Source organism: Lepidochelys kempii, chromosome 1, assembly GCF_965140285.1.
Source record: "Lepidochelys kempii isolate rLepKem1 chromosome 1, rLepKem1.hap1, whole genome shotgun sequence".
Lineage (NCBI taxonomy): Eukaryota > Metazoa > Chordata > Testudines > Cheloniidae > Lepidochelys > Lepidochelys kempii.
The window spans coordinates 58,304,856-58,331,278 of NC_136380.1; the positions used below are offsets into that span (position 1 = coordinate 58,304,856).

Genomic DNA, 26,423 nt, shown 5'->3' on the forward strand with positions numbered 1-26,423 from the left:
GTACTGGAATCTGTTTGAAGCTTTGTTTGAACAGTTTTTCTTTACCAATTTTATTTACACTGTGGTTTGTTCATTCTTTAACTGTTAATGTCCTGTTTGATTACCAGGCATCAGAAGAAGTGTCAAAATCACTGCAAGCAATGAAGGAAATTCTGTGTGGTACTAGTGACAAGGAGCCACCTACGGAAACAGTGGCTCAGCTGGCACAAGAATTATACAACAGTGGCCTGCTAGTGACACTTATAGCCAACTTGCAGCTGATAGATTTTGAGGTAGGTCAATATTAGTTCTCTGAAAGGAAGAATTCCATCTTTTGATCCTGATAGTGTCATTTAGCTTAGTTGTAGTTTCCTAAAGTTTAACTGATTTGTGTAGCTAGGTCTTCCCAACACTCACTTTCACTATAAACTTTTAGACTTGCTGAAAGATGGGGGCTTTTTTCAACAGAATATTCCTTTGTTGTTGTGTAGTGATCAATATGCTGATACACAGGTGCCCTCTCTGTCTTAATTACACATGATGCATTAGATTCTTTCCCGGCAGAAGTCTATAGAGTGTCAGAATAACCAAGGGATGGACTGTTCAGATGCATAAGGCAATGGGATGCAAAATACTATTGAAAATATTATAATGCTGTTATCTACTTCAGTGGTGTACCCTCACCCTGAGCGGGTTAAATTCTTGGTCACACTATCTCTGAAAAGATACAGAATGAAAATAACCAGAGCCATAGAAACATTTCTTTATGAAAAGAGACTGAAGGGATTGAGACAGCTTAGTTGATAAAGGTATACAAAATAATGAATGGCTTGATAGATTGGATCAATCCTGTTTTCATTTCTCAGAGTAAAAGAATAAGGGGACATTAAATAAAATGGCAAGGCAGCAAACTGAATATTGGTAAAATAAGAGAATACGCAACTCGTAATTAGCCTTGGAAATTCATTGCCACGGTAGTATAACATTAAGGCAAAGAACTGCGAATAATTTAGAAAAGGATTAGACATTCATATGGACAATGAGAATATCTCCATTTACATTAGAAATTTATTAAAAATAATTTAGGATGGATATAAACCCTCGTAATCAATCTCTGACTAATGCAGGTTGGGAAGAAGCTTCCCTGTAGGGAGGTTATTCTAGAACTTCACTATAGCATTTCTTGCACTACCTATGAAGATGCTGTCAAAGACAAGATCCTGGACTAGAAAGGCTACTGTTCAGATCCCATATGGAAATTCCTGTGTTCCCACTTGCTCTGATGAATCATCACAAATAATTCAGCATGTTGGTGCAGGGTTAGAACTCAGGAATTCCGTACTTCCAGTCCTACAGGATGCTGACACAATGCTTCCCATTAGGCACAGTTTGAAGTAGGGGCACTAACTGAATTTGTTGTATGGGGAGCCTCAGAAATTAAAACCAGTTTCCAGGGAGCATCATCCTTTTATCTTGTTTCCCGGGGTGACTCTGTGCAATCCTATGGGAGTCGCCTTTTGTGTGAGTTCCTGTGCCCCATTTAATGGAAAGAACCATTTGTTGTGCTGTTACTTTCCGCCTCCTTTGAAAATGAATCAAGAGGAGGAACATTTTCCTCTGTGTGAAACTTGAAGTCCTTTAGAGCTGTAACGATGGCTTTCGCTGAATGCTGTAAGAAAAAAGTACTTGTGGTATTTCACTGGAAAATATGAAAAATATGCTCCCTCTCATGGCATTTCAGTGAGACTTAATGTTCATTTTGCAGTATTAAATGGCATGGCCTTGGGAGATTTATGTTCTAGGGATAGATTATTTTCATTTACTTTTTAACATAAAAATTCCATTGTCAACACAAGTTCCTTCCTCTCCCTCTATTTTTGAACTGATAGAGGTTTTTTTGATCATAGAATTTCTTAAGTTATTTCTCTTGCAGTTGCTAAATGTGTCAGTTGCTAAATGTTTTCTTTAAAATCAGAAAAATAATTCAGTAGTTTACAAACTGTAAAAAAAAATAAGACACCATCAGCATACAACTTCTCAAATCATGGGATAACTACTACTTCAAAAGCGTGGCATTCTGTATAGTTTATATCAAATGGGAAATATTCCTTGGCTTATTTCTCCAGAGTACAGTCTTCCAAGCCAGGACTGTCTGATGTGTCTACTATGCACCAGCAACTATGTGGTATTTATTATTACTTGTGAACAGAACTCTAAATACTTCACTTGTGAAATTAGCCTCATCCATGACAAAGTTATATAATCACACAGCAAAACTCTCTGCTTTGCCACAGGCGTTATTGTTACATTTCATCTGCTTGATTTGTCTATAACGCATCAGTAAAATGTAATTGAAAAGGAGTTTAGTAACCGTATATGCCCACTGTGTCTTCAGGTTTCCATAATTTTTTGAGTTTCTAAACTTTCCTAACCACATTTGAGCCTTATTTTGCTGTCTTCCAATTGTTACCCACGTATAACTGATTGAGTGTCTGTGCAATTCATTACTTGTTAGCATGCAAATGTGTTTTTTGTGTTTAATCCCCATTTGTACCGTTATAAATCATGTTAAAATCTGGGGTTGTTTTTTTTTTGAGGATTGATGCTCTTATAAAACAGGTTTCAGAGTAGCAGCCGTGTTAGTCTGTATTCGCAAAAAGAAAAGGAGTACTTGTGGCACCTTAGAAATTAACAAATTTATTTGAGCATAAGCTTTCGTGAGCTACAACTCACTTCATCGGATGCATCATGAAAGCTTATGCTCAAATAAATTTGTTAATTTCTAAGGTGCCACAAGTACTCCTTTTCTTATAAAACAGTGGAGATGGCCCTGAGCAGGAATCATGAACCCAAACACTACTGATCTTTGGGGAGTTCTCATTCGAATTCAGATCTGAACTTTATAACTTGGGCCAATAGCTACAAAAAGCTCTATTAGTTGGCTAATAAAGGGGGTGAGAAATAGCCAGTAGCAGAGGACAAGTGATAACATAAAACTGTTGCATTACAGAGATCCTACATTCATTTTCTTGTCTGCGATTCCTTTAAAATATCATATTGGCTTGAGTTGTTTTATGGCATAGGAATCTGGTAAATTATTATCCACATGATGAGTTTATTGTCCCTTGCTCATATCTAGTCGCTGTGCTTTGGCTTCAGTTTTGTCCCTCCTCTACTCTGCCTCTATTGTACCTTTCATTTTTCATTGTAAAGAGAATTTACATTGCAAATTCCACATAAAGGAAGCATTGCAAAATCACCTAATTCTTGCATACATTTTTGATGGGTGCCTGCCTTTAGCCTCTAGGAGATGTGCCATTTTAAAACACATCATTGTAGTACACTTAGTGTTTAAAACTTAATATAATGTTTTTGGCACTCCTCCTACTTTCGTGGCCAGAGATGGTGGTGATTCCAAAATTTAAAATGAGAGTATGGTGAGCTATGTGGCTGATATTTGTAAAGCCCTTAATGATTTAGACCTGAGGAACCTGATTGATTAATCCTCTGCTGTGAGCCCGTAAAGCAGTTGTGATTGCTGACTTTCCTGAAGTTCAGACTGGATAGTGCAAGGTCTTTGTCTGTTCAGGGCCCCCTATTCTATGAAAATTCTTCGCTAAATGAGTCTTCCAGAGTCCCTCTGAGGCTGACTTCAGGACTTTGTATAAGGCCTTTTTGTTTGGGCACTTACCTACCTACAATGGGAAATTTAAAAGTATGAGGTTTTTCTTTCAGAAGACCTCCCCCACTACCATCAACGTACCTGGGTTTCTGTCTAACATTTGAACATAATACATCAAGAAAATAATATCCTCCACTTAGCAGGAATCTGGATGTGGTGGGGCTCAGGATCTGTCCTCTTTGGGACAAGCCTCATCTCTTTTCTTTAGTCTATTCAGTGTTCCTTTCATGTCTGTACCCGCTGGCATGATGTTGCTGGAAGTCCAGACACTCAAGAGGCAGTCCCAAAGGTCTGAGAAATCTCTCCTCAAATCCTGTGCTTATGCAGCTAGGATCATTTAAATTTCTGGCCAGTGTTGTCTCCCCTTTTCAACAGCTCTTCTTTTCTGGATTATTTTCATTGTGTACTAACTTTTGGAACTCCTGGGAACACGTCTCATGACTTACTGATTTAAATTGTGCAGTACTCCAGATTTATGTGGAGAGTGTTACAGTTTAAAAGGGAACATTTTAAAAAAGAAGCTGGCTTAATTACAGGAATGTCCAAGTGTCGTCAATATCTCAAACAGCAGCAGATGGGCCATCCTATTGATTTGATTCCCTTTCTTAGTCTCTTAGTCTCCAGGCCAGCTGGGCTGGAACAACTAGGAAGGCAGAATATTCAGCCCTTCTCAAGAGTGGTTTTATTTGCAAGGATGAAGCTAGGAAAATTCTCCTCTATGTGAAACTATCTGCCCTTTGCCTTGAGACCTTCATTAATTTCCCAGCCAAGGAATGTGTTTGTCTTCTTGTAATGCATCTATGAATATTATACAGATTATAAATAACACTTTCCTATGGTTTGCATTGTCCATTATGACCCAATATTTATCCGCTACAAGACCTTTAATGTGGCTCTCTCCACTTTTGCAACAGCAACCTCTCTGGGTGATTATAGAATGGCTCACACGGGCCTTCTCAGAAGTCTTTAACTGGAGCGATGATGACTAATGCAGTACAAGATTCAGAAGACGTGTGTGTATATGGGGAGTAATAGCAGGAGAAAATGGGAGGGTTCCTCGGGGCTTCAGCGAAGTTATGGACCAATCTCATCCAGTTTTGAGGGAATAAAGTAGAGTCAACAACAACAAAAAACCATAGCAGATAGACAAATGTTATTGTCGTTTACTTAAGGTAAACATAAAGAGTATCGGAGAAATGCTAGTCCTGTCCTTCAGTACACCAGGCACGTTGCTGTATCCTAGGGGTTGGAATTAAGCTCTAAAAATAGGTTTTTTTAAGAGTAAGAGTTAGCTAAGTTTGAGCTATCCTTTTGATAGTAAAAAAAGGAAAAAGGTCTAGTCTGACCAAGTGGGTCAAACCATGTGTTGCACTGCCCCATTGGGAGCTCAGTTTGAGTGCTGCTGTGAGGACTCAAAATCTGGGGGCTAAAGGAGCAGTTGTGCATCACTGGGGAGACATGTTTGCTAATTAATAGAATAAAGGATTTGTTTTTTGTCTGCACTTTTGGCAAAAGAAAAATGCAAATGGTGGAATTGATATTGTCCAGAACAAATAGATGGGGGAACTAAAGGATCCTGTTGCGCCATTGAAGATGCACCCATCTTCTGAGGAATAAGATATTTGGGGGGGGTCAACAGCAAAAGACAGCTAGAGCAAACTAGTGTTGGCTTGTTCTGTTTTGGTCTCTTTTCCTATTGTAAATAAAGACTCTAATGAATAATCAAATTCTTGCATGTTTTCACACTTGCAACTATGTTTTATTTCTTTAACAGGGCAAAAAGGATGTGTCCCAGATATTTAACAACATCTTGAGAAGACAAATTGGCACCCGAAGCCCTACTGTGGAATACATTAGTGCCCATCCACATATCCTATTTATGCTTCTAAAAGGGTGGGTGTTCATTTTAATTGGAGTTTGATTTCCATTAAGCAGGATTGTCTGGAGCATGCTTGTATTGTGTTTGATCTACCTTATACCATGGTGTGTGGAGGGGGGGGAAAAAAAGGTGGATGAAATTTCAGCCTTAATTTCCGATTTCTTGGCTTCTGTTGACTTGCTACTACTTAAGTGGACACTTGTACACATTTCAGTACCTGCATTATTTATTTGGCCATGATTTCTTGGCCAAACTCCATATTGGCGTAATTACATTCTGACTGCTTTCCACCTCTGTTTTCCATATGATACTCTCTTCCATTCCTGCCCTAAACTGTTGTGTAGGATCGATGGATGCAGCTACACAACTGCTGAGTTCCCTTCACAGCTTGCTGCATTTTGGTAGTGAGCAAAATGATTTCTATGATGATTGGCCAAATTCTGGACTATTGCGTGTTGTGTAGAGAAACAAAAGACTACATGAAAGGTAGCGGTGTCTGAAAGGCATACTCTACAACCCTTCGTGACCACCTGGAAGTTCCTCCTTGTGAACTTTGCATGGTTGGGGCTCTGTGAGTTTTGGACTTGCATCAGAGAGGGGGATGGAATCAGGGAACATGTTCCCCTCAACAACCAGCAGATTTCCAAGTGCAGATCAATGTAGAAGTTAATGCTGCTCTTTTCAGCATTAATTCTCGCTCTGCTTTCTGTCTCACAGAAGGATTTAGTGCTCAGCTCACTGGCCTCCAAGGTGAGCTATGCTGCCATGAAAGGGGACTAGGCAGCAGCGCAGAGGGGATGTTAACTGCATTGATGCATGTGAATGTGTGAGAGTGGGACCAAACTTCTCTGAGGCTTCTTTTCTCTCTCCTTGGCCACAAATCTCCCCGCCCTTATGTTGCGAATCTTACCTTTTCCATGGTTTGAAAGCTGCTATTTTCTGATTTACCCTTTCATTTTTTTTCCTGGGGGAGGGTGAATATAGGCCATTGTTTATAAAGAGCTTTAGGATTGTTTTGGATGAAAGTTACTTTGTGTAAAAATAAAATGTTATATTGGTCAGTTAATAAATATAACCAGTATAATCTCTTGGTTAACCATGTAATAGCAGTACTGTTAAACCCAGGCATTTAAAAATCACGAGATGGGCTCCCAAAATTGAGATTTAAAGACCCCCAAATGTATTTTTTTAATTACCTTTTTTGAGCCTTTAGGGTTTTAATTTTCAAGCTTTTCTCTGCAACCATGGATAGCCACTTGCTGTTTACAAAAATGCACTTGGGATTTTGATATAACATCGCTCCATGAGCTGGAACTTTAAGAAAAATCCCAAATATTCTAAGACTCACAGTGAAATCGCAAGAGCTGGCAACATGCTCACAGCTCTGGTAATGATTTAAAAAAAGAAAAAAGAATTGGACTTTGACTGTATTACTAGTGGGGATTTTTTTTTTCCAGATTAGGAGTCTGCTCCCGTTGAAATTGGTGGCAAAATTCTGGTTGACTACAACGGGAGCAGGATTGGGCCCACTATTTTGATAAAATGATGGGGTGATAAATACAGAAACTGGGCCACTCATTGGTCTTAACATATAACTGGATTTAATAGTTTAACTTTCACTTTAACCTTGAAACTCAGATTTATTTTATATCTGTTAATCTGAGTCACTGAGGCAGCAGATTTCTCAAAAGGATGACAGCCAGCCAGCTATGTGGATTTTTGTTGTTGCTGAATTTTAATTAATTAATTAATGTCAAGCTACAGATTATGTATTGGGTGAATACTATATTTCAGAAAACTAGTCTTTATGATTATGCCAATTTGTTTCTCTCTAAAATATTGGCATTTTGTTAAATTTAATAGTATTAAAATATATATAGCAAATTTTCATAAAGCAAGGCATGAGGTCCATTCACTTGTATCAATAATGCATTTGTCTGCACAAATTTGGCATTTGCATGTGACTTTCATGTCCTGTTGTAATGACTGCATATACAAAAGAAGGTGTGCAAAAATCATACAGATTTTGGGCATCAACTACGAAGTGAGTTGGTTGATCATAAGTAAAACAAAATTCCCACAGGAAATACTTTACAGCTCACTTATATAGTTCCTTCATTTTGATACATTCAAAGTACTGCCTATTGTTTATGTGGTCAGATCCTGAAGTACCCTGCCTGTGAACACATTGCTCAAATGAAAAGCCACATTTTTGTTGCATTGAGACTAGTCTGCAGAGATTTGTGTAAGGGATTTCTGCTGTTCTCTGCTGGCTGTAGATATGACTTTTCTGGCAGGTCTCCACAGGAGAATATAGGCAGTGAGAAAGTGAGTATCTCCTACAAATGTTGTTTGTGCTCAGCGTGCATCTGCATGGGTCAAATCCTACAGAAAGGGGCATTTGAAGACCCTCTCTGCTGCTCCCCAATCCCAAATACTTCAGGCTGGTCTACACTGAAAAGGTACGTTGGCATAGGTACGTCTCAAGAGACATAGCTATGCTGACCTAACCACTGGTGTAAACAGCACTAAGTTAATGGGAGTATTCTTCCATCAACTTAGCTACCTCCTCTCAGGGAGATGTATTAATTACCGCAATAAGTGAACCCCGCCTGTAGCTGTAGTGAATGTCTACACTGAAGTGCTATAGCAACACAGCTGCAGCAGTGTTTTTAAGTGTAGATATAGCATCAGTAACAGTTGTCTGCAAACAGCTTCTGGAACTAAGGATTTCTTCAATCTACCGTTTTGCAGCCCAACTTCAAATGGCTATGAAGATATGTACGCTGTTCCTTTAAATTTCTATCAGGAATCCAGGTAGGAGAGGCTAGGCAAGGTTCCATGCAGAAACTTGACAGTGAAGTAGAGAAGGGCAGAATAGCTGAAGAAATAATGTTTTTCTCATGCTGATTAAGTTTCTTGTTCAGAGTTAGAGGAAAGCAACTCTCTGTGACCCTTTTGCCTTTGTCACATGACAGTGATAATAGTTCCTTTAATCATTGCTTAGGTAAAAATTTCATAAAATTTTCTGTTAAGTGAAAAATAAATATTTGTCTAATATTTAAGTCAGTTTTTTTAACCATTTTTTTCACCCCTTTTTGCTAGCTTTCTTCTTTGGATTCTTCTCTCCTTTCCCCTCCCATTTTCTTTGGCACATTTCCTGGTTTTATACGATGTGGCGCAATTCTGTAAAATATTTTTGGATTGTGTCCCAAGTAGTCTTTGGACTCTATGGAAATAAATTGGGGGAAAAAAAAAGATAATATGGAAGCTTATAATGTATATTGTAGCATCAATGGGAATAGCACTATTAACTGTGCCAAAATATTAATGTATGCCGGTCCTGGAGAACCTTATAAGAAAGAACTAAAAAATTCTACTGGAGTGGTTCAAAACTCTCACTTTTACAAAATTACAGCAATATTTGGGGATTGCTGCTGAATGCTGTAACTTTTATATACTCATCATCATTGTGGCAAATCCCAAAGGTACATGGCATCCTTGTAAATCAAGCACCACCTGAATTGATCTCTGTCAAAGTGCTTAATGTTGTCTAGCTGCACATTCAGCTTATGGCCCTCACTAGCAGTCATCTTGCACCACTGAAGTTTGTGGCACCTATGTGATCACTGGCCATGTTGTGACATTCCTTAGTATACATGCTTTGGAATTCATTGGTCTTCAATTCTTATAACATATCCATACCAAGAATGCAGCTGAAACGGAACCATTGCTGTTGGAGGTGGCTGCTGGGTTTATTAGCTTTGAAGATCCTCATTTGTGATCTTGTCCTGCCACTTGATATGGAACAACTGACAAAGATGATGACCGTTGAAAACATCAATCTTATGTTCTTCAGCCTTCCTCAGCACCACGTCCATACGATGGAGTTGATATAACCATGGATCCATAGATCCACAGCTTCATAGCAAGCTTGATGTCACAACGTCCCCTCAGAGGCTGCTGAAAGGCATGAAATGTGGCAGCAGCTGCTGCCATACAAGCATCCACAGGTGCTGGCTTCTAATCTTCCCCCGGGGTGCTCAACCCCCCACTCAGCCCCAGGCCCCAACCCCAGTCTACCCCGCCTCTTCCTGCCCCCACTCCACACCTGGTCATGCCCCCATTCCACCTCTTCCCCCAAGGCCTCACCCCGCCTGCCTCTTCCCCCCTCTTTCCGCCCCCTCCCCTGACCGTGCAAGCCACGGCGTGCAAGAGGTGCTGGGAGGGGGGGGAGTTGATCGGCGGGGACCACGGGCGGGAGTGGAGTAGGGGGAACTTGGCTGCCACTGGGTGCTAAGCACCTGCTAATTTTTCTCCATGGATGCTCCAGCACCTGTCCAAGCATCTACATCTTTTGAGCATTCTCCAGTGCTGTCTGACACTGCCCAAGTATTTGACAGTTGCTACCTGGATAGATTTTTACTGAGCTGGTTGTAATCTGGATCTGGGGGCTGCTTGATGGCAATGGCCAGGGGCTTAGTTTTATCCAGATTAATTACCAGATCAACATGCACTGCTTTTTTTCCCGACCAGATTGGCCGTCAGTTGCTGCAATTCACCCCACTGAGCCAACAAGACAATGTTATTGGTGTATTCAAAAACTTGAAGCAGAATGGTGTTCAGTTCAGTGCCACCGATGGCTGCCTCCTGAAGATTATCTATCAACCAGTCAATAGCAGTATTGAACAAAGATGGTGACAGAATGCAGCCTTGCTGAACTCCCATGGAGATAGGAAACCATGCCATGTATCTGCCTTTGACCTGAACACAGCTTTTTGTTTCTTTATAGATCTTTTTGTGCTCTCTTGGTTGATAGAACTTTTTTATACAAGGGATCTTAATAAGGTGCCTTGAGCCTGTAATACATTTGAGCGAACACAGGGGCACCTATCGGCATGGATCCAACTTCGGGGTTGAGTTCCAGATTCCACAATGTATAGTAAGTACCTAACGTAGGGGTAGGGCCCCAAGCCTGCAATTTGTTGCACATGAACAGTCTTCTGTGCTCATGTGCCATGAATTGCAAGATTGGGTCTATGTGCTTAACTTAGCCCTGTCATTTCTTTATTGATTATGTATTTTCTTATGAATATAATATAATATTTCATTACAAAATTAATTTTAAAAAGGAAGGAAAACTGAAAGAAACCCAAAGTAATTCCACAAGTATTCTCTCCCTATTATCTCCCTGAATTTGGCCATCTCTGTTATAAAATTATAGCATGCTCTCTCTGACATACATCCTCACTGATTTATTTATTAAATAAAATGTATCTTTTACACACAATCGTAGGAAAAAACAGCACAGAACTATCAGGAAGGCAAGTCATTGTTTGCATAGTATTGAATGAAAAATTTCCATTGCCACCTGACCGTCAGTTCCCAGCAGCAGCAACAACAAAAGGTCACTTTTTTTCACTGCATAATGTGAGCTCTGTTGTTAAGTGGGAAGATTCCTGAATAAAGATTTTCTTCCCAGTATTTCCTGTGTAATACTGCAGTGGCACTGCCATATTGTCAGCGTCACAAAAAGATTCTGCAAACGGTTGGTCGGTGTGTGTGTGTGTGTGTGTGTAATATAAAAATAATAGGACAATTGACTTACTTGCTGCCAAGGGGACTAACTTTAATGATCTTGTATTTTCCCTTTATGGAGGCTCAGTATGATTTGCGGAGTGCAAATAGGACTTCAAAGGAATGTAGCTTTTGGTTTATAAATGAGCAAATGTCCTTGGGCCAAATTAATCCCTGATGTCCATCGGGATCCATTGCATTCAGTGGTGTTAGACCAAGGATGAATTCAGTCCCCTGTGATGTAAAATAATGTATAACTTTGTACCAGAGAAAATTACAGCAGATTTCAGTTCAGCCGCTAGGATGGCATTCTGTACATGAAAGAAATCAGAGTTCAAAATCTCTATGGGCTGCCTTGCCAGGTTGTGTTTCTGTGCTGTACTCCATTGCTGCTTCCTTTCTGAATAGGGATAATATCTGTACTATTACAGCATCACTAAAGGCTTGATCCTGTGCTCATTAAAGTCGATAGCAAAACTCTCATTGACTTCAGTGGTGTAGGATCAGGCCTAAGAAGCTGAGGGGCATGTGGCAATTTGTCAAGAAGTCTCTCTTTGTGCCCTCCAGTCTTGATGCCCTATTTGTCTCCTCCTTCCACCCTTATCTCTGTGCTTTCTTCTATCCTGCCCCCACTGTGCTGAGTGACTTCTGTTCTCATTCAAGTCTCTCTTTGACTTGCTGATTTCACGGTGTCCACAAAAATGAGTTGTAAATATTTAAAAAGTGATTTCTTCTTCTGGGTTTCCCAGTGCATCCTGTGTTCAGAGTGTCTAATTTTTAGGTTTTAAATTCTTCAGAGCAGGTAGGATCTTCATTTTGTGTTTTTACACTATTGAGCACATTGTCAGCTAATAACTAATAATCATCACTAACAATGCTGTATTAGCGTCTGGTAATGAATTACTTTCCCTCCTGGTTCTCTGTTAAATTCCACAGGGGCTCTGAATGGAACTGCTGGTGCAGACAAAGTGCTAATTGTGGCCAGATATCTGGTAATCTTCTTTCAGGTATATTCCAGGAGCCAAGTACAACTTGCCTTACTTACGTAGCCCCAGTGACATACCAAATTCTGGATAATGAAGTGTTTGACTTAAGGGTTTTACTGCATTTACTTACAATGATACTTGTGTTTTTGGAAGTGTCTTGTGTTGGCAAAAATATAATTTATTTATATTCCTCTTAAAATGTTCCCAGCCCAGCCGTTAAACATTTCCTGGCCACACTCCTAGAAGTGACTCTGCCCCTTCTGTTTGAAAATGTGTGTTTGTACTAATGTGACCTGATGCAGTAGAGAAGAGGAAACTCTTAACAGAAAACATCTGTGGACATTTACTATATAAAGAGTCATATGTTTAGGGTGCAAATGGCTCCCAAAATGATAGAGATATGCTTGATTGTCATCAGCTGCTTGGGATTTATTTTAGTTTGAGGCAAGAGGGGTTTCATTTGACTTTTGAATCAGTGTTTCATTTTTCACTAGGCCAGCTATTGTAGTCATCACATGAAAATATGCAGTCTTAGTATGCTCTGGAAACACTACTATTCTTTTTAACGTGGAAGCTGGTGGTGAATTTGAAAGGCCCACTCACTCACAGCACAGATGGCAGTCTGTCTTATTTTTTAAGCCTGACAGTAGAAAGTAATTGTGCAGAGAAACAATAAGGTAGATAAGCTTTGGCTAACAGGCAGTTTTGATATGCTGTAGTCAACCTATTGAAGCAGAGTTTCCTCCCTGTTCATTTGAGTCCTGTCACTTTCAGCTAAATGAACATTGTTAAAGCATGTTCATTGTGTAGTAATTTAAATTTTGTTGTAGGGGGAGGAGTTTTGGGGGTTTTTTGGTTGGCTAAATCACATCCATTTTTTTTCTTGAAACCTTGCATGCTTTATTTCAATATGCACTTTGACTTAAAGGAGATGCAATGTGTTACACAGGAATTAGAGAGAGATGACTTATAAAACCTGGTGGGGGTGGGGGAAAGTGTGCTTGCTGCTGTACAATACAGTGTCTTTGCCATACGGTGGTTACAACCAGAGGGCCAAATGCTGGTCTTCTGAACAAAGCTCCACAGAGACTGAGGTGAACAAAATTCTCCCCAAACTCCCAGGCTACAGAATAGGTCATCAGAACTGCAGAGAGACAGACACTGAAGAGGCTCTATGGATAAACTCTTCTTCTCTTGCTTGTTAGAGATTAGTGCTCCAGTCGAGTCTTATTGCAGAGTGGAGAGGAGAAAAACATGGTCTACGAGGCAGCAGATAGTTTACTTATAAAAGTTAAGGGTCTTAGAATTATTTAAAAAGGGGGTTGGAATATACTGTATTTGGTTTACTCTCTCAATTCCAAAATGGTGAAGGAATTCTGTTCAAAATTTTCAAACACACCCCAAAATCACCTTTCAGCAGAGGCCAAGCATAAAAATTTCAATAGAAATGTAAGTATTTCAAAAAATTGAGTTTTCATTCCAACCCCCTGTTTTTTTTTGTGCTATTAGCAACCTTAATTATATAGCTGATGTTTCTTAAGTATGGGTCTAAGCCATGAAGGTTGGATTTAGTGTTCTGTATTAGGGTCTTCTAGTATGTGTTTCTGTTGGTAGATGCTTCTTATATATGGTAGGCAATTGTCCATTTATGCTTAAAATAACCCTCTTTGTCTGGTGCTTTTTCATACTCTAGATACGAAGCACCACATATTGCCTTACGCTGTGGAATTATGCTGAGAGAATGTATCCGGCATGAGCCACTTGCCAAAATCATCCTTTTCTCAGATCAGTTCAGAGACTTTTTCAAATATGTGGAAATGTCAACGTTTGACATCGCTTCTGATGCCTTTGCTACATTTAAGGTAAATTATTTGATGTCTATGGGAACTTTACAATGCTGGGTTTAAAACAGCACTCCTCCCTCACTTGCTTTAGACTGTTGGATGTGGTATAGTACACAGAGATGGAGTTTTTCTTGCTAGTAGACTGCTTTCTTTACTGTAAGATAGAGAGGACTAAATTCATCCCTGGTCTGATTGTGACTGGATTTACACCAGGGATAGAGTCAGTCCAGAGTCTTTAATTTAATCCAGATTTCTATTTCTTTGATGTCCTTCATCCTGACATCCCAAGGCATTTTGTATAACTGTTTAAAATTAGCCATGTGTCACATATAATCCCTTAAAAATATATATATGGGATGAATCATTTTAAAGTCATTCACAATGTTTCTTACTTCATATTACTGCTCTGAGTTTGGTCCTTACACACCACGCTGCTTAGCCATAGTTAGTAGATAGAACAAGCTTTTTTCATAGATTCATTTTAAAATATTGGCAATTATACAATCCAGTCATACATGGTACTCATTGCCTTATCCATGGGGATCTGTGGGCTTGGAGCACCAAGCAGCTTCAGATTTTAAGGCCTTGATCACTGCAATTTCTTGCATGCAGACAGGCTACTACACCCACACAGAACCCTAAGGCCTGGTGTACACTTTGAGGTTAGATCAAATTTAGCCACATTAGGTCAATTTTAAAATTAATGCACATTAATAAACACAACCAACTCCATTCCGTCGACTTCAAGGGCTCTTAAAATCGACTTCTGTACACCTCCCTGACGAGGGGAGTAGTGCTAAAATCGACCTTGCTGGGTTGAATTTGGGGTAGTGTGGACGCAAATTGACGGTATTGGCCTCTGGGAGCTATCGCAGCGTGCTCCATTGTGACCGCTCTGGACAACACTTTGAACGCCAATGCGCTAGCCAGGTACACAGGAAAAGCCCTGGGAACTTTTGAATTTCATTTCCTGTTTGGTCAGCGAACTCAGCAGCACAGGTGACCATGCAGTCCCCCCAGAATCACAAACAAGCTCCAGCATGGACTGAAAGGGAGACACTGGATCTGATTGCTGTATGAGGAGAAGCATCTGTGCAGGCAGAACTCCAATCAAAAAGAAGAAATGCAAATATATTTGCCAAAATCTCACAGGGCATGTTGGAGAGAGGCTATAACAGGGACACACAGCAGTGCCGTGTGAAAGTTAAGGAGCTGAGGCAAGCCTACGAAAAGACAAAGGAGGCAAATGGTCGCTCCGGGTCAGAGTCCCATACATGCTGCTTCTATGATCAGCTGCATGCCATTCTAGGAGGGGACCTACCACTGTCCGTGGACACCTGCAAGGGGGGAGTCTCATGCAACAGGGAAGAGGATTTTGTGGATGAGAAGGAGGAGAATGCACAGCAGGCAACCGGTGAATCCATTCTCCCCGGCAGCCAAGACATTTTCATCACCCTGGAGCCAATACCCTCCGAAGGTGGGATCCCCGACCCTGAAGCTGGAGAAGGCAGTTCTGGTGAGTGCACATTTGTAACTACAGTACAGGGTTTAAAAGCAATAGTGTTTAATGTTTGATTTTCCCTGAAGAATTGGGATGCATTTGCGGCCAGTACAACTACTGGAAAAGTCTGTTCACGTGTCTGGGGATGGAGCGGGAATCCTCCAGGGACATCTCCATGAAACTCTCCTGGAGGTACTCTGAAAGTATTCTGGAATCACTGCAGCACAAAGCATGGCAGCGAATGGTCCTGGGTTTTGGTCACATTCAAGCAACATTCGGTCTGTATCTTTCTGTGTAGCCTCAGGAGAGTGATATCATTCATGGTCACCCGGTTGAAATAGGGGAATTTTTGTAAGGGAACAGTAAAAGGACACCATTCATGCTGGGCTGTTTGTGCTTGGCTAAAAGGGATCATCCCGGAGAATAGCCACGTGGTGGGGTTGGGGGAGGTGTGTGCTGCACATCCACCTGTAAAAGGAGGGGCTGCAGTTTTCATGTGAAACCCAACCCATTGCTTGCTATGGGAAAGGATGGTGCTGCTCTTTGAAACCATTCCCACATGTCATGCATAAGAAGCCAACCCCGCGTACCCTTTGCCTTACCATGGCTGCATGGAAACCGAATTCTGTTGCCCAGCTGTGTGTGATGTGTCACCATACCGGCAGGCGCTCAATATAAAAGGCAGAATGCAATCTTGTACCTAAAGCACATGTGCTGTCTGCTGTGAATTGCTTGATTCACTGTGAAAGAGTCTCCCTTTTGTTTTCAGAAACGTGTCATCTTAAATTTTACTCTCCCTTTTTATCTCCCATTCCCCCCCCCCCACAGGTGCAAATGTTTCTAGGCTCCCCCTATATCATCTCCATCCCTGAGGTTATCACAGATTAGAAGGTGAAAAAACTCACTCGCGATGACACGTTTTCCGAGCTCATGCAGTCCTCCCACACTGATAGGGCATAGCTGAATGCATGGAGGCATTCACTGTTAGAGGTTAGGAAAGCATTAAGTGAGTATGAAGACCAGAGGCAGGAGCACGAAGAGCAGAGGCAGGAGGCAATGCTAAGGCTAATGGGGGCGCAAACAGACATGATGAAGCATCTGATGCAACTGCAGGAAAGTCAACAAGAGCACAGACCCCCGCTACATCCATTGTACAACCGCTTGACCTCCTCCCCAAGTTCCATATCCTCCTCACCCAGATGCCCAAGAACGTGGAGGGGAGGCTGCAGGCATCTAGCCACTCCACTCCAGAGGATGACCTAAGCAACAGAAGGCTGTCATTCAAACAGTTTGATTTGTAGTGTGGCTACAATGAGCAGTGTGGCCTTGTCCTTCCCCCCCACCCCACCCAGGCTACCTTGTCAGTTATCTCCCTTTTTTTTTTAATTAATAAAGAAAGAATGCATGGTTTCAAAACCATTACTTTTTCGAAGGAGGGAGGGTGGTTGGCTTACAGGGAATTTAAAATCAACAAAGGGAGCGGGTTTGCATCAAGGAGAAATAAACGCAACTGTCGCACCGAAGCCTGGCCAGTCATGAAACTGTTTTTCAAAGCCTCTCTGATGCGCAGCGCGCCTTGCTGTGCTCTTCTAATTGCCCTGGTGTCTGGCTGCTCAAAATCAGATGTCAGGCAATTTGCCTCAATCTCCCACCCTGCCATAAATGTCTCCCCTTACTCTCACAGATACTATGGCGCACACAGCAAGTAGCAATAATAATGGGAATGTTGGTTGTCCTGAGGTCTGACCTAGTCAGCAAACAGCGCCTGCGAGCTTTTAAACATCCAAAGGCACATTCTACCACCATTCTGCACTTGCTCAGCCTACAGTTGAACTGCTCCTTACTACTGTCCAGGCTGCCTGTGTTACAGCTTCATGAGCCATGGGAGCAAGGGGTAGGCTGGGTCCCCAAGTATAACTATTGGCATTTCGACATCCCGAACAGTAATTTTCTGGTCTGGGAAGTAAGTCCCTTCTTGCAGCTGCTCGAACAACCAGGAGTTCCTAAAGATGCAAGCGTCCTGCACCTTTCCCAGCCATCCCTCGCTGATGTCGGTGAAACATCCCTTGGGATCCACCATTGCTTGCAGCACCATTGAGAGGTACCCCTTGCAGTTTACATACCTGTCAGCAAGGTGGTGTGGTGCCAAGATAGGGATATGTGTTCCGTCTATCGCCCCACCACAGTTAGGGAAACCCATTGCAGCAAAGGCATCCAGTATGACCTGCACATTTCCCAGAGTCACTACCCTTGATAACAGAACGTCAATGATTGTACTGGCTACTTGGATCACATCTACTGAGGGGGCTGCTTTGCGCACTCCAAATTGATTCCCGACTGACCGGTAGCAGTCAGGCGTAGCAAGCTTCCACAGGGCTATCGCCACTCTCTTCTCAACTGTCAGGACAGCTCACATCTTGGTATTCCTGCGCTTCAGGGTGGGGGAAAGCAACTCTCAGAGTTCCAGGAAAGTGGCCTTACACATGTGAAAGTTTCTCAGCCACTGTGAATCATCCCATACCTGCAACACTATGTGGTCCCACCAGTCTGTGCTTGTTTGCCGGGCCCAGAATCAGCATTCCACTGTATCAACCAGCCCCACTGCTGCCATGAAGTCCCAATTGCCACAGCGCGTGCTTTCAGGAACATCTGTGTCCGTAGCCTCATAAAAATCCTCCTCATGCTGGCGTCTCTTAGCCTGGTTCTGCTTATACTCCAGGATAAAGTGCGAGATGTTTACAATGTTCACAACAGCAGCGGTGAGCTGAGCGGGCTCCATGCTTGCTGTGGTATGGAGTCTGCAGGAGAGCAGAGTTGCAGCGGAAGTGGTGGATGATGACAGATGCCACGAGAATAAATATTATACAGAACAACGAGAGGACCTGCGAGGTGGATTCATGGCACCAGGAGAGCAGAGTTGCAGCAGAAGCGGTGGGTGACAACAACAGGGAGAAATTTGCTATTGAGACTGAGCTCATTTACAAGAGCAGGAGAGCAGAGTTGCAGCGGAAGAGGTGGATGATGATGGTTAGCAGTCCTACTGCACCGTCTGCTGACAGCAGCACCCAGGACACAACAGCAGCGGTGACGCTGAGCGGGCTCCATGCTTGCCGTGGTATGGCGTCTGCACGGAAAAAAGGTGCGAAACGATTGTCTGCCGTTGCTTTCGTGGAGGGAGGGGCAACTGACCACATGTACCCAAAACCACCCGCAACAATGGTTTTGCCCCGTCAGGCATTGGGAGCTTAACCCAGAATTCCAATGGGCGGCAGAGACTGCGGGAACTGTGGGATAGCTACCCACAGTGCAGCACTCCGTAAGTCAATGCTACCCACAGTAATGAGGACACACTCCACTGACTTAATGCGCTTAGTGTGGACATACATAATCGACTGTATAAAATCTATTTCTAAAAATCTACTTTTATAAAATCGACCTAATTTCGTAGTGTAAACATACCCTAATGAAGTCACTGGGACTTTGCATGGGTGCAGCAGTCTGCAACATACAATGAATTTCAGGATTATGGCCTGAGAGAGTAATCGCTATGCAGACTCGGGTGACTTGTTCTTAGATAATTTAAAACAGAGAGAATGATTTCTTTAAAGTTCGGGAACCTGAGGCTGCAGCAGCCTTTAGCTTTTTATTCTTCAGAAGCACAGTTAGGCAAATATTTAAAATAAATTCCATGAATATTTGCGTGAATAGTTAAATGAACTACCTTTTGCAGTATTCACAATCCTTTATTTTGTTTATGTATCCAGATTTAAGTACAACTTAAAAAAAATCCTGTCTGGGCTCTAGGTGTCCTTATTGCTAAATTTAAAATAAGTACAAAGTCAAAACATCAGCATGTTTTTTGGAGTACATTTGCAAATTGGTTGTTACATTGATCCGATCACAACGCAGATGTAAATCATATGACTGATGTGACCAATTACAATGCAACAACACAATTCAAATAGCAGGCTACGGAGTCAACAAAATTAATGAAAGTTTTGTTGAATAATTTTGATGAATGAATAAAATATGTGACTGACTTAGTCTGTGCACAGACATTCTACAAACTGAGAAGGGGCAAGGACCTTCCCTACCTTGGGAGGCCCATGTAAGGGCCAGGTGTAACTGCTGTATCTGCCCTGCTTCCATGTCCTGCATTCTTGAAGCAGGGAGGTGGAATCAAGACTCTGTTCCCCTCCTCTGCACCATTCCACGGAGTAGGCCTGGCACACCAAGAAGAGAAAGCTGGCAAGACACATCACCGAAAGGAGTGTAGTAGTGGTTTTGAGTCCCTTATGTATGGCATCGTTCAAGGAGGAATTCTGCCTCCGTGACACAGCATATCTCCCAATGGTCTCCATGGGGAGGTGTGGCCTGTAGCGAAGTAGAGAATCACTGCCACGGCATCTCCTGCTTTTTGTCTGGGAATTAGCTCTTTTCCAGCTCCGGAGCGCCCTCTGCTGGCTGGTGGCTCGCGTGCCTCAGGCCCCGTGTCCCTCCCGGACCCTGGTGCTCTTTACCTCAGGGTTCTGCCCCTTCAGTACCTCCACATCTGAGTCTCCCCTTCCAGGAGAACACCCAACACTCTATCCCCACCATGCCTCAGTAGCTACTGCCAGTCATCATCTTGCCCCCTTTCACTGGGGCAAACTGCAGTCTGTAATGGCCACTCATTATTGGCAAGGGGGGTTTGGACCAGCTGTCTCTGCCTAACCCCGGACTGCACCTCTGAAGCCCCAATACCTTCTTTAGGCCTTGCACAAGGCCTGCAGCCTGGGGAGTTGCCAGGCTGGAGCTCCCCAGTTCCTTTTGCCTTTCCCCAGCACTACTCTACCTCTGGTACACTTCTCTCCCAGGCAGCTAGGTCTTTCTCTCTCCACCACTAGAGAGATGCTCCCTCAGCTCCTAGCCCCCAGCCCTCTTATAAGGGCCAGCTGGGCCCTGACTGAGCTGGCCTCAGCTGTGGCTGCTTCCCCAATCAGCCTAGCATGGCTGCTTTTAACCGCTGTTATCCAGGAGTGTGGCAGCTGCCCCACTACAGGCCACACACCCCTTTTTACCATAGGCTGTGTTTAAATGGTACAATTTAGTTCATTATTGTTTTAGGGAACTAAATGCTGACATTGTATGTGGAAGTTTATCCTCACTAAGCCCTTGTGGGCTCATGCTTCTGCTCAGATGAATAATGTAAATCTTAACCAATAGAAAAGACATCACGACATATTTGAAACAGCAGTAAAAACAGACTGAAAGAATGACTGCCAGACACCTTCAAACCCGGCTCTGTGACTGCAACAGGATAATAGACGCTTGTGCAGAAAAATAATACCAATCCCATAATAAAGCAGATTTTGCCAGTTTCAACCCAAACAAAATGCACTCGTTCCTGGCCTGAAGTGAGTGACATGCTAAACACATAATTAAAAAAAAAGAAAGCACTCTTATTTTGCTTAACCATCCTGGACAAAAGGCTGACATGATTATTTATACCACTTCCAAAGACATGCTAGGAGATTGGTAGCATGGGTAATTGAACAAGGTCCATGTCCTAAGGACTTTAAAATGTCGATTTTAGACACTTCACAACTGAGAATAAGAACAAACGAGAGGGAGGACTTGAAACATCTCCCCTCTGATTGACATCTCTGCCACTTGTCTTAATATCAGCTTTTCATCAGATCAGTATGGTACCATGTACTAATAATTTCCAATCAGTCAGCTGTTTCGTCCAACCAACTTTGCCTAAGTCTTTCTTCTAAGCAATTCTGGGGTCTTGCCTCCCACAGCTTGTCTTGGTTTTGCAGTGTCAGTTGTGAACTCTGATAGCAGCATTAGGAAGACTCACTGGAAAGCAATGCCTTCTCCACTAGGTATTTTTTGGGACCTTCCTAAACAAGGCTGACAGGCCTGGCATCTGGGACCTCCATGTCTATGGAATGGTTGTGAAGTAGAAAATGCTGTGTTATTTTGCCTGTTACTCAGTTTAGAGAGACAAAACATGTGAGGTAATGTCTTTTTATTGGACCAACTTCTGTTGGTGAGCGGGACAAACTTTCAAGCTACACAGAGCTCTTCTTCCAGACTGGCTTTGTACTGTCCACTAATAGATAATGTAAGAATTTTGGCTGACAGGTAATTCAGAGATTAATCCTTATGTATGTTGCCCTCTCAAAAGGATAGCGAACTTGCATAAATTGCTATAATTTGCACTATGGACAAGAGAGTACTCGGGTCAGTGTAGTCCTTTTTAAACAAAAATCAAATAAAAAAAAAACAGGTAGATCCAGCAATACCATGTAGGAGTCTGACAACTTATAGCTAATGCCCATTTAGTATATTGTTAGAAGAAATATAAGAATCCCTGAAGAGGGCACCAGCTTCTTCAATCACATGTCTCCCACCCCGTAATAGAGGGTTCCATATGCTCATTTCCTCCACTGCTTTGTCCACAAAAGGTTCCCTTTGTTCCTACCTCTTCAATAGTAGTCCAATCATTTAAAAAGAAGAAGAAAAGAAGAATGACTAATTGCATGACTGCTGTTCCCAGCCCAAGCACTGTGGTCATGGAAGTTGGTGCCAGGCTATGCAACAAAGCACCTTTTGAGCTGTATTAGGGACTGCAGCCTGCTTTGCCTCCAGTGTGTAACCAGCAGATCCACGTAACTTGAAAACATTTCCAATCCATCCTGACTGGATCAGAGGTGCCACGTGCACCTGTACTGGTCACACGGTCCTAGGACCGCAGTACAGCGATGCGGCAAATTTTAATTGATGGCTCTGTAAACTTGTAGTTCATGAGACTGGTTTAGAATAGAGAAATAAGCTGGTGAAAATAATTAATTACCCTGAACAGTTTGGTTATTCTCTGTAAAAACCACTTAAGAAAGCTGTGGCAAAATCTTTGCAATGAGAGATTCTTCTAAATTTAGATATGGCTCTTTTTTTCCTTCTTCTATCAGTAGGTTTTTGCTGTCATAGAAACAAGTTATTTCTTTCCTCGAAAAGCTAATTAGAAACATGATGAGAGAAACCTTGGATATAATTAAAAGAAAGTCTCTAATAGAGAATTCAACTCACCAATGCAAGGCACATCCCGAAACCCAGTCTTAATTTTTACTGTCATCATTGAAGTATTGAGTGGAGTAAAGATTTGCTCAATGGGAGTAACCTCTTGTTCCTAAGTGGTCAGTGAGGCCCGATTTCTAGAACAAATCAGCTCTGTTAAGCAATAAAGAAGACTTGAAGTTGCTATACATCTTTGTTATCTCCAGCTAAACGTCCTGATACTTGAACTAGTACATAAATATAGAGAATTCCAAGTTAAAATATGGAGAGCAGCATTATTTTACAAAGATGTACACATGACTCAAGTTTTTGATGGTCCATGACCCTTTCTGTGTTGTGTTGTCTTTTGGTCAGGCCTGGGGATGGGAGTAAGATTTCCTGGATTCTATTTCCAGCTCTGCCATTAATTTACTGTGGAAGAAATTCATATCCTTTGCACAAGATCAGAGTAATCAGGCTTTAAGCAAGAGAAAAATATGGGTGGGGTGGGTAACAGAATCTCCTTTTCCCCCAGCCACAAAGCAGGGCATGTGATAAAGCACTTTTGAGCTGTATTAAGGACTGCAGACTGCTGGACCCTGCCTTTTATAACCAATAGACCTATATAGTCATGGATCCACCAGCTGAGAGCATGGCAGGATTTAAAAATAGAATTCTATGTCTGTATGAATAGTAATGTCCATAGATACATTAAATAGATGAAAAAATTATAAAGAACATAAATCCTCATGGCTCAAGGCATAAGTCAGCTACTAGCTGCCTGAAGTTAGGAGAAACTCTTCCTCTGTGAGCAGGTTACTCCATAATGATCCATTATGGGTTGTTGGGGTGTTTGTGGTGGTTTTTTTTTTTTTTTTTTTTTTTTTTTTGGCCCCTTCTTCTGAAGCATCTGGTATTGGGTAGTGTCAGAGACATGGCACTGATCTAGATAAACATTGGTTGATCCTGGTATCACTGTTATGTTGGAATAGCAATAAGTGATGTGAAAGCAACAGGAATTGTAAAACATATAGCTATATCTTGATTACTAAGACTGCAAAAACAAGCATTACAGTTTTTCATTTGGTGGATTACTGCACCTGTTGATCAGGGTTTTGCAACCCCCTTGCTGGGTTGTATAATGCAATCACATGGGTGTTCGGTGCAGAGAAGAAAGACTCGTCTGTTGCAGGGGCCAGAGAAGGACTTAATTAAATTTGCATTAATATCTAAGGATATTTATAGGAGGGAAATATTGGAATTTCTGATGATATTAAGATATACTTTTTAATTAAATTCAGCCAGATGCATGGCAGAGGGTGATTGAGCTGCCGAGCAATGCCAGGGGAACAGGGAAAATGGACTTGTATTTAGAGATATAATCTACTATGGAAGTAACAGGGGGAGGTGGGAAGAATGCTGGTCAAATGTTGCTGCACCAGTCTGTCTTGTGATTTTCTATGAATAAAAACAAAACTAATTTTTGGACTATGTGAAATTCGTTGGACACAATGAAAAATGCTGTGCTTCGTTGCTAAGTGCCCTGCATATGAAGCAGGCTGAAGTCCACTCAGCTAATTTAACCTGAATTCATCACATCCCTGCTGAATAAAAGAATATACTAACTATATAGTATACTAGTTTTTATAGCAACCATGTTTATGAGGCCCTCTTCTTCCCCCTTCTCAATAGCTGATAAATACAAATCCTTTCACTATAATTCATTGTAAATCAAATTAAAAAGGGAAGAATCATCAGATTAAATATATATTTTTGGAGCTATTGAGGACACCACTGTGTAAAGACAATTGCATTGCGTCAACTTCTGACAGTGAGTAATAAAGCTGTTAAAAGAAAAGACAGATCTTTTAAAGAAAAAGATACAGGCCCTGATTCAAAGCCCTTTCTGTTCAAGTCAACAGAAAGACTCTCATTGTCTTGAATGGGCTTTAGATCTAGGCTTTTATTGCATTTCAGTGCAATTTATTGAAGAGAGCAGTAGGCCAAAAATTTTCAAATTTGGATGCCTCAAATTAGCCACATAAATCCATATTTAGACTCCTAAATAAGTGGCCTGATTTTCAGAGGTGCCAAGTACCTGCAGCTCCCATAGACTTCAATAGGGAAGGTGGTTGCTCAGGCCATTTTAATTTTTTTCTTTAGGTATCTAAATATGGATTTAGGTGGCTAACTTTTAGGCACCCAAATATGAAAAAATTGGCTTAGGTCAACTTACTAGATGAGGAGCTTGATTCTCTTCTCACTCCTATTCTACTCCTTTGGAAAGTAACTCTTTTGAAGGTAATGGAGTTACACTATTTAAAATGGCCTGAGAGGAGAGTCCGGTCCAAGGGGGCCCAAACTCTGTGATGCCAACGGCCACACTGGCATTTGGCAAGAGCCAGAGGGCTACTCTTGAGCCAAAGAGATGTTTAGCAACATACACTCTCAGTGAAATCTATGGTGCTGGTCTTTTCTTAACTCCGAATAGGAATTGTGGTGCTTAAAACCTCTCAGGTTCAAACTCCGTCTTCGTATAGAAATTTATTTTTAAATAAATAAATGTAGACAACCCCAATATTTATTAGAACATAACATAAGAACAGTCATACTGGGTCAGACTAAAGGTCCATCTATCCCAGTCCCAGGTGCCCCTGAGGTAATGAACAGAACAGGTAATCATCAAGTGATCCACTCCCTGTCACTCATATCCATCCCCTGTCGCCCAGCTTCTGGCAAACAGAGGCTAGGGACACCATTCCTGTCCATCCTGGCTAATAGCCATTGAGGGAGCTATCCTCCATGAATTTATCTAGGTCTTTTTTGAACTCTGTTAGGGTCTTGGCCTTCACAGCATCCTCTAGCAAGGAGTTCCACAGCTTGACTGTGTGTTGTGTGAAAAAATAGTTCCTTTTGTTTGTTTTAAACCTGCTGCCTATTAATTTCATTTGGTGACCCCTAGTTCTTGTGTTATGAGAAGTAGTAAACAACACTTCCCTATCGACTTTCTCTACACCAGTCATGATTTTATAGACCTCAATCATATCTCCCCTTAGCCATCTCTTTTCCAAGCTGAAAAGTCCTAGTCTTATTAATCTCTCCTCATACAGAAGCCATTCCATACGCCTAATCATTTTTGTTGCCCTTTTCTGAACCTTTTCCAATTCCAATATATCTTTTTGAAACTGGGTGATTGGTAATTGTTTTTGCTGTGATCAATTAATTTAAATTGCCTATTTGCATCCATAATCCATAAAAATCTGGAATTGATTAGCTTTGTCATCACTTTGCAGCTACAGAAGGAGAGTGACAGTGAGCATATGGTGAATGTTTTAGGTTTCATGGGTCACATTTGGACTTCAGGTCACAGTCTGGCTGTCCCTGAGCTATACACTGTATTCTGAAAGGTAGTTTCTATAAAGGTAAAATAGCTCCAATTTACAGTTGACATTTTAAAAATTAATATATGCACATGTGCCCACAGACCATATAAGAAGTGCAAAAATCTATAAATATACATATCGGAGTATTTTCTAAATATAGTATTTGTTTTGTTTTTATTCACTGAACTAGTAAATGTGAATCAGCAATTGATATTAAATGGTGCACTGTCTCTCTTTTACCTATTCTTTCATTAAGATAATGCTGGAAATTATTGTAAAGGAGAAGAGCTGCTTTAAAATGTTCCCCTAGCCATTACAACTGAAGATTAAAATGATGATCAAAGTAGTGGGGAAAAAAAGCTGGTAGTGATTTTTTTCCCCTGGTTCTTTCTTTTCCAGGACCTGCTAACGAGACACAAATTATTGGTAGCAGATTTCCTAGAACAAAATTATGATACAGTAAGTACAAATAATTTCCAGCCTTAATGGTTTCATATATGTTTCTGCAAATGTTACTGTGAGGAGTCCACCCTCACTTGGATCTGAAC

General features: G+C 41.5%; 1 protein-coding gene across 8 annotated transcripts in view; it reads left to right on the forward strand.

Annotated features, from left to right (window-relative positions):
* The window catches only part of CAB39L (calcium binding protein 39 like), a 105,838-nt gene that overhangs the window by 62,099 nt on the left and 17,316 nt on the right, over positions 1-26,423 (forward strand). For all 8 annotated transcript variants that reach the window (XM_073343720.2, XM_073343710.2, XM_073343750.2 and 5 more), the window contains 4 exons: positions 108-272; positions 5,436-5,554; positions 13,797-13,965; positions 26,275-26,334. In XM_073343720.2, the coding sequence (XP_073199821.1) occupies positions 108-272; positions 5,436-5,554; positions 13,797-13,965; positions 26,275-26,334 (513 nt within the window). The remainder of the gene's footprint in view (positions 1-107; positions 273-5,435; positions 5,555-13,796; positions 13,966-26,274; positions 26,335-26,423) is intronic.